The sequence below is a fragment of the Lathyrus oleraceus genome, chromosome 5 (assembly GCF_024323335.1).
Source record: "Lathyrus oleraceus cultivar Zhongwan6 chromosome 5, CAAS_Psat_ZW6_1.0, whole genome shotgun sequence".
Lineage (NCBI taxonomy): Eukaryota > Viridiplantae > Streptophyta > Magnoliopsida > Fabales > Fabaceae > Lathyrus > Lathyrus oleraceus.
In genome coordinates this window covers 326301215-326310363 of record NC_066583.1, presented here as the reverse complement: position 1 = coordinate 326310363, position 9149 = coordinate 326301215, and the positions used below count along the sequence as shown (strand labels likewise).

The following is a 9149-nucleotide window of genomic DNA, read 5'->3' as shown; positions in this document are numbered from 1 at the left end:
ATTGATAATTTTATGACATTGATTTTTATTTTCTGCAGGCCCGTGATCCGCTGAAGTTTATTAACCACGGGAGGAAGATTATTGGCTTGCCTCATTCGAATGCTTGCCTCATCTAAATGAGGATTGGTTTCATGCATCTTTGTCCCTATCTGGCATGAAGAACTTGTGCATGACCGGTTATATTACGATCAATTATGGAATGCTTAATGCATTCGTGGAGAGATGACACTCTGCGACCTCGTTATTTTATTTCCCACTTGGTGAGATTTCTATCATACTCGACGATGTGTCGTGTTATCTACATCTTCCGATTAAGGGGAACTTCTAGGTCATGGAAGGATTACCAAATACGAGGCACTCGAGGTGATACTAGAATATCTGGGGGTTGACCCAGCGGAGGCGAATGAGGAGTTGGATAGAACCAGGGGGTTCATGCTAGATTTGAATATCTGAAAAAGGTATATTCATATGAGCTCCGGAAAGCACAATATGCTATAGGTGATGACGATCATGTGGGGCTCCACAAAGCGTATGCTATAAGAACATACCCACTATATTTGGTTGGAACTATGATTTTTCTGAACAAGAGTGTCACTTATACAGATGTCATCTACTTACGATACTTTGAAGATTTTAAACAGATCTATGAGTACAACTGGGGGTCGCTTGTTTGTTCTATTTGTACTCGAAGTTATCAGAGAGTTGTAGGTGAAAGACTAAGCAAGTCACATGCAGCATCACACTACTGACGGTAATATTTATTGGTCTTTTAATCTTTATGTATCATTTTCATTTCATCTTTACAACGCCATTACTTATGGTTCGTGTGTTCCAGAATTTTCAGGATCGAATCCTCCAGCACTTTCCGCGCATCTCTGGTCGGGCGAGTGTACCGACTTACATTGAGGATATGTCGTGTGCTACTGCATTTTCGCCTCTTAGAGGGAGCCAGACGACTGATCCGTTCAAGGGGTATCTTGACCGCTTGGTTGTCGAGGACATCCATTTCAACAACTATTTCGATCACCATGAGACACGTCCATTTGACGAGATAATGTTATACTCTAAATGGTTGGCTTGCGGATCACGTCTCACTGCTCCTCATCTGCCCGAGCGCGTCATGCGGTAATTTGGCGACACTCAGACCATTCCCATACACCCTGTTGCCTTTGCTCCTCCTGGTTTGACACGTAGATAGATGGATGTCATGTTTGATGATTATGAGAGTCATCTAGTATCGGAGAAGGCACGGAGTAACATAGCTGTGAGTGATTGGAGTTACGTCGACGGGTATATCAGGTGGCTCTTCAGGGTGTCACATTTGTATATGATGCATGTTGCTCCAGGAGATCCACCGAAGTCAGCTCATCAGAAGATACTAAAGGAGGAGCAGGCACAGTTAGGTCATGCTAAGCATGTCTTGCCTAGATGTCATCACATAGTGGAGATTGGGCATGCAGGCATTGTCAAATATATCTTCCCTGATGGGTCTGAGAGGCATGTCCTAGATGTCATAATGACGGAGGCACGGGGGGCATTGATGTGTCGGAGATAGCGTCAGAGGGAGGGGGTTTATGGCCGAGGAGATGTAGTCCAACATACACAATAGCGCAGTAGTATATAGTAGTTGTCTTATGGATTGTATTTCTTTTTCACCTCATGCTAATTTATCGTTGTTCTTTACTTTATTTATATATGACATTTAGACCATTTGGATTTATATACGTCTTTTTTGCATATGGATTGTATGGTTTAAATCTCGTCACATAACATGGTACATAACGCTTATAAATCTTCATCTGAATACACGTAAACAAAACATAACATGTGTTATTCTGTTATGATAGGTTACAGAGATACATCTCCGTAAAATAAACGGGTATGCATCTCTGATACAATAAACTTGTAAAATGACTTTTGAGTGTGATGAGTGGTATAAGTTTTAAATTGTTACGGAGATGTATCTCTGATTCATTTAACATTTCAAGGTGCGTCCAGAGATGCATCTCCGATTCATTTAATATTTCAAGGTGCTTCTGGATATACATCTCCTGTTCATTTAACATTTTAAGGTGCGTCCAAAGATACATCTCTGAAATTTGGTGGCATTTAAATATTTTTCACGTGGTGGCTAAGTAATATATACGGTGCATTAAGAAATTTTCAATTATTTTTATAAGTTCTCTCATCACGTGGTGCCTAAGAAATTTTCAATTATTTTTATAGGTTCTCTCGTCAGTCTTTTAGTTTGGATTGTTACTTTTTGTTTATTTACATATGTTTATGTAAAATAGGTTTTCAAGTAGACTACCATATCAACCAAATCTTATAAGTTCTCTCAATTTCCTTGCATATGTCTATATATCTATGCTTTTAAGGAAACTAACATGTCAACCAGACCTTTGACTGACCTTCAAAAAGACCAAACTCAAAGCAACTGAAACTGCTACAAATTAATCTTAGACGTTGATTTGCTTAGGCTTAACAACTCTAACATATTCTCACCCCTACCCTACCATAGAGAAAATATAGAGAAAATATTAGTATACCCTACCCTAGAGGAAATATTATTATCATACATGAGTAAACATGTATAATGGCGTTGACAAATAAAAATTGATTAATGTATACTTTTCCCATTCTTCATTCTATGAAGATAAATGTGCAAGAATCAATTTCAAACCAAAAATACTATGACGATAAATTAAACAAAATTACATTCTTTTTGGACAAGAAAGAAATATCTTTGACAACCCTTTTGAAAAAGAAAGCAAAAACATATATACTATATAAGTACAAGTAAGAAAAAGTAGAAAAATTCCAGCTCAAACAAGGGACAAAAAAATAAATAAATAAAATTGTTTAAGACAGATTGTTTTGACTTTCATTTGAATGACTGTATACCTCATCTCTTTTTTCTTTGTTCCTAACAATGGATGCAATGCATCTTTCATCAGACAAGTATCTCTTATCTTCACCATTAGATTTAGTGACTACCAAAGAAGAATGCTGATCTTCCTTCACTTCAGTGTTAATGGTTCTTACACCACCATTTTGGTTCATATTCATACTCATACCTTCCCATAGTCGACGACTAAGTTTTGCAACATTATCCACTTGCGAGTCATCCCGATTGGGATCACAATTTAGATCTATCTGTCCAGCACTGGACTCGCCAACTTCGCCTTGACCTCTATTTATTCCTTCTTTTTCCAAAGGATTTGCGTTATCTCTTGATGCTCCAACGGTATCAGGCTTGCGAATATGGTCTTTCTTGGCATCTGCATCTGCTTCGCGATCCGATTGGCGTTTCTTCTTGCGTAGCATAAGGGTTTTGAACCGACGCTTGACGGTTGTGCACACGTTGCAAGTACATGTTGGCTTGTGTCTCCCTTTCCCGCTTGGAGGCTGAATGCACACAATACAAGAGCAGCCGGGTCGGTGTCTAGGATGTTTAGTGGTGGCTCCAGCTGAGGAATCAGTAGGGTCAATGAAATTTTCTCCTAAAACTGCTAAACTTGCGAGTGCGTCTAAGCCAGAAGGCTCGTGTTCTTGGATCAACTTGCTGTTTTCTACAATTCGTCGCTTCTTAAAATCTGCGAAACACCAAATGCAGCCAGAACGATTCTTAGAATTGAACTCAAACTAGAAATGGAGATTTTCACCGCCGAAAGTAGCAACTAAAAAACACAAACAGAAGGATCATACCTTTGCTGGATTTCAAAAGATTTTCTAATTCCCTTGAACTCAGCTCTTCTAGCGCAGAACATGAAGATCTGAAAAAACAATGTCCACACAAAAAAAAAAAGTGAAATATTTTATCACTATCTCATATGAAGACTAGTTTAAATTCCAAAAAAAGTACTTGTAATTGATGATAATAATGGAGCACCTGGTTGTATCCCAAACATTTTCAGAACATGTCCACTTGGGAGGAAGAAGAGCATCAACCGGCAACTTTCTCCATTTCGAGCAATCATCACATTGAGCCCATTGTTCTTTCGCCCTGGATGAAATAGTTACCATATTCAGACCACAAGTTTAAAATTTTCTCACCGCATCATTATGACAATTTCAAATACTTTCATGAAGCATAACTATGATCAAAAGGATGTTTGAAAGAGCTTATTTCAACTTATCATACAACATAATCATGTGTCCAGAGTTTTAAGAAGCACTTACGAAAAATAGCCTACCCATAAACTGTTTTCAGATTATTTTAGAAAGTTCCCTTTAAATACAAACAACTTATATACACAGTTTATACAGAGTTTCTCCCCATTTTCTTTTTAATTATAGAAACAATTCATACATAAGCACTTACACAATAAACTGATGTCATCTCTTCGAAGAAATTATAGGTAAGTCTGACATGTTTGTATAAATAACTTAATTAAGCCCTTATCGTATAAGCACTTACGTATAAGCTATTTCGATAAAAAGAACATAAAATAAAGACTATTTTTATGTAAGCTATAGGTTGCTTTCACAAGCTATCATATAGAGCTTATGAAAATAAGCTGAAAACAGCTTATGAATTTGCCATAAGCTACTTCCATAAACTCGCAAATAATCTCACAAGTATTTATACCGGCAGATAGGCTCAAATAAGTCAATCCAAATATGGAAAAAGTTTGGACTCTTACCCAGATGAAGAGGCGCTGAATATTGTTCTCTTTCCAAAAACCGGGGGTTCCTAAATTAAATGAAGCATGATTGTCATATAGATTAGCAAAATAACATAAATTTGAATATGAAACTCCAAACTATATCAGTCCATATTCACACCACAAAATAGATAATATACAAATCAAAAATGGAATGGATGGATTAGAGATTTTAACACTTACATCATATTCTTCAAATACTTGGTCCTCAATTGTCACAATGCTCGGCTTGACACGAGGCGGCGGACGAAGCAAGTCCTGTGCTTCTTCCCATGTAAGTCTCAACTCCATTGCGTCTTCATTACCAATGAGCAATCTTTTACTTTTAAGACCAATATTTCGAGTCCTCTTCTTTTCTAAAGCTGAAATTTTTTGGTCCAGTGAATTATTGTTTGTCATCTCGCCGTTTTCAGTTTTAAGCAAACCAGTAGCTCCGGTACTCAAATGAGGAGGTCTTGGATGTCCATTTAAGTGAAGCTCCCCATTCCCTTTTGTTGAATGGAGAAGATCGGCACAATTACTTCCCAATGGAAGATTCTCAGTTCCACCGGAAAAGGCGGTTCCCTTTGCCAAAATGCCATTAGAATGTCCAGATGTAGAAACGTCCTATTTAGATAATAACCGTTAATCATATTCACAAACAACAAAAAATTAAGATATGTAATTCGAAGAAAAGACCATAGGCCGTAAAATGGAAAACTTTGTGACCAACCAGTGTATCTAGCGAATTTGATGACTTTCTGAAACCCATAACAAGTTTTCCCCCAGGATCTATCCGACTAAATGTAACTGCAAATGCCAAAAGATATATCATTTAAATCGGCAATTTAGCCTCTCTACATAGTAATCACTAAATAATATTCAACAGATCAATTCTATAAGAGCATGGATTCTTTCATTTCTCATACAATTTGATCTAAATAAGAATTCAAGCGAAAAATTGTAATGGAATAAGTGTGCGTGAGTTTAGTTCCCTGAACTGGTGCATACCGGTATCACCAGCACGTAAATCCATGGCCTGTATGCAAGGGGTGACACCCTCCAATACGTACATCCTGCTGTTGTTATTAGGCCAAAATCTGAACTGAAAAGTCCATTCATTACCCTTCACATCTTGGACCCGTAAAGGAAGGCCTTCAGAATGTGAAATATGAGGAAAATAAGCCTGAAATTCGTATAAAAATTTGTAAGATGTCCAAATTAGAGGGTGAAGATATGTCTCAAAAAGATAAAAAGTAAAACAGAAAACAAGGAACAGAAGAAAATAAAAATATAAACAAACCTCAGCACAGGCTTTTGGGAGAACAAGACGACCAATTCTACCTGCATCACTAGCACTCAACACCTTCTCAAACAAAGGCACTACAGTGGACTTCAAACTGTTATCATTACATCAAGGGAAACTTTTTGATAAACCAATGTTTTTATTGCGATGTTTAAAAGAATTACTACGTAGAAACTCTAGGATCAACAATGTTATCTAAAAAAAATAATATATATGAACGACTATAAAGGATACTCTCCAGACAAACGCTCCAGCTCCTGATCCGTAATCCTTGGCCAATATCTAGGAAGTAACTGATTCTTGCCCCTTCCATCAGCAGGAGGCCGAGCAATACGCGGTTGATTAACCGCCCCTTTATCAGTTTCTACTTTCATGGTAAGGCCAGTCTTCAATAGTTTCGGCAATATAGGGCGAGTTCTCGGTCCTTGATGAAAGGGAGGAGGTACTTTCCCCTCGAGTCTTCCTTCTATATTCTCTCCAACCGAAGGTGGGAAAGAGTTGCTCCCTGAAGGGTTTCCCAAACACATATTCAAAGACGGCTTAACATTTGTTTCATGTGTATTTTTAATCTCCCATGTCGGTCTATTACTTTCAAATGTAGCAAAAGTTAACGACTGAGCAGACGGTTTAATCACGTTCGAAAATCCAGTATCCCCTCCTTCCTTGAATGAAGGCTTAACTTCTTGATTGTTTTTTCCGTTACATGTTATCACACCGTCTCTCGGAGCATGGTTCACATGGATGGATTCGCTAGCTTCAACGACTCTGCATAATTGCATAAGTTTTCCTTCATCAACATTGCTCACAAACACTCTGCCATCAAAATGAGCAGAATGCATATCCCTTGCGTTATTTTGGGTCATCGAAACGGGCCAGTTAGGATTTTCAGTATTCCTCATCTGCAGAAAAACATAATATAAAAGAAACCTATCAAGTCGTGTCATAGAATCAAACAACAGAATACCGAGATTAAACTTACCATACTATGTTGGGAAGTATTTACACAGCTAACACAACCTATACCACCGAAGTCTAGATACTCGAACAAAGATCTAGATACTACGCATCCACAATGGATAGGCTGCAAAACCAAGTCAAACATACTTCAAAGACTCAGAAGAGAAAGAGAAGGTCTAAATAGAATATTCTTGTCGGAAAAAAAAAACATCACCTTACCTTGTTGCAAAAGTTACACTCTCGCCAACCAGTTTGATGACGGTGGAATTTATTACAGAAAACAGAATTCTCATACGCAGATCTAGCGCACACAGAGTCAAAATGAAGAATTAATAAATGAATTATTATTGATCAAATCAAAACACATGCTAAGATTTGCTATAAATACTTATACAACAAAGCATTTAATACAAAATTAACATTAGATCAAAAGGGAAATATATTTCCATATTGGTATCCAAAATTACCATATAGATACACTTACAATGATTCAATGATGTCACACTTCCATTCCTCCACAAATCTAACATGACAGAAAAAATCCAAAAAGTTAGTCAACTAAATATATGATTCGAAGTTTAAAAATGAAACACAAATCAAAATTTTACTACTAACAAATAAAAACCATTCTATAATTTGGTCATTACAAATATTTCCAAAATTAGCTACATTGATCCTCATCATCAAATCAAACAACAATAATTCAGATATTTCCCATTTCTACCCATACTTCCACATTACACAACAATATTGTTATCAAACTATAGTTCTTTGAATCATGCAATGTTTTTTCGAAAATGTGAGGTGTTTGGTTATAATAGGCGCACATAAACACAAAAACCAGAAAATCCCGGAAAGGATATAGAATCGCACATATCCAATTAGATTATCAAAAACCCAAAAAAAGTAAAATCAGTGAAATTGAAAAACAGAATCACACAAAAACAAAACCATTACCCCCAAAAAGAAACCACACTTCTAGAATCCAACCATAGCAAAATCAGTGAATAGATGAAACCATCGCAAAATCGAAAGAAAAAGGAGTGAAATTTATTTACCCGCACTTGATGCAGAGTTGAGTAAATCCACCAGATCGTAGAGGCCACCCTTTCTTCCATTCATGAACACACGAACCATTCACGATACCAATGTCAGAACCCATGAATCAAAATTCAAATTTCAACTGCCAAATACCCATAAACCAAAGTCAAAATCAAATCAAAATCGCTTTGACCCTCACATCCATGCAAAAAAAATCTACATCAAAAACAACAGAGGGGCAGAAAATACAAATCCAAAAAAAACATAACAACGACAACCTTTGACTTGAATGAATCACCCCCAACAGAAAACCTAGGAATGGGTCGGTCGCATGAAGTAAAAAAAACACAAATTTAGTCAAATCTCTGCACCAAAAAAGTATAATCTGTTAGAAGAACAAAATGAGAAGAAGATGAAGAAGAAAGTAATAGAAATGAGTGAAAGAGTAATAATGAGAATTGACCTGGGTTTTTAGAGAGAGAAAACGTGATGTGGGTATGGGAATTGAGGGAGTCTCTGTAGAGAGAGAAAGAGAAAGAGATGAGAGAGAGTATATGTGTGAGTGCATGCAAAGCAACAGATGCATAAAATGCATGCACGACAACACTTGAAGACACAAACAAACTCAACATTCAACATATGCATACAATTACAAACCCCACCGCTAACCTTAATTAACTCAACGCATACAATGCAACAAATCGTTTAATTTTCTTGAAACTGTTTTTCTTTTTTTTTTTCTTTTTTTGCATTGAGAAGTGTGATAATGTTACCAGCGGGTTATTTTGGGTGTGAATGTGACTTGAGCACTGCTTCTAGTTGTCTTGTTATTGAGTTCATTGGGATTATTAGGTGAAACATGTGTTTGTGCTTGGATTGCACATGTTGTATGTAGGTGAGGTGGCATTTTAGAACTAGAAAAAGGGTTTGAGAATTATTGTTGATGTGGGTATTTGTATTGTTTTGGGTTGTTTGGTTTAAGGGGTTATTAATGATGGGTAATGGAGGAAAAGGGTTTTAGATGTGAAATCTATATCATACTTAATGTTATGTCTATTCTTCTCCTATTGTTTTTACAATAGCTTTATGTCTTTCTATCATTATTATAATCTTTTAAATTTATTGAATAATCAACTCATCTTATTTCTATTTATATTTAAAATTAAATATATTAATTACTTAATAATTTTTTTAAAAAA

At 36.5% G+C, this 9149-nt stretch overlaps 1 protein-coding gene across 2 annotated transcripts; it reads right to left on the bottom strand.

The window, feature by feature from the left end:
• Nucleotides 1-2694: 2694 nt before the first annotated feature.
• LOC127084387 (B3 domain-containing transcription repressor VAL1) lies at nucleotides 2695-8702 on the bottom strand. 2 transcript variants are annotated; one of them, XM_051024823.1, is made up of 16 exons: nucleotides 8620-8702; nucleotides 8414-8466; nucleotides 8229-8315; nucleotides 7968-8092; nucleotides 7394-7432; nucleotides 7129-7210; nucleotides 6932-7033; nucleotides 6187-6851; nucleotides 5950-6046; nucleotides 5658-5832; nucleotides 5380-5456; nucleotides 4851-5273; nucleotides 4647-4696; nucleotides 3893-4006; nucleotides 3709-3776; nucleotides 2695-3596 (listed from the first exon to the last, which is right to left on the bottom strand). In XM_051024823.1, the coding sequence occupies exons 4-16, from the start codon at nucleotides 8069-8071 to the stop codon at nucleotides 2863-2865; spliced, it is 2730 nt and encodes a 909-aa protein (XP_050880780.1). In that variant the 5' UTR covers nucleotides 8072-8092; nucleotides 8229-8315; nucleotides 8414-8466; nucleotides 8620-8702; the 3' UTR covers nucleotides 2695-2862. The 2 variants fall into 2 exon arrangements, with proteins under 2 accessions (XP_050880780.1, XP_050880779.1); XM_051024822.1 differs by lacking the exon at nucleotides 8620-8702 and having other exon boundaries at nucleotides 8414-8602.
• Nucleotides 8703-9149: the final 447 nt, after the last annotated feature.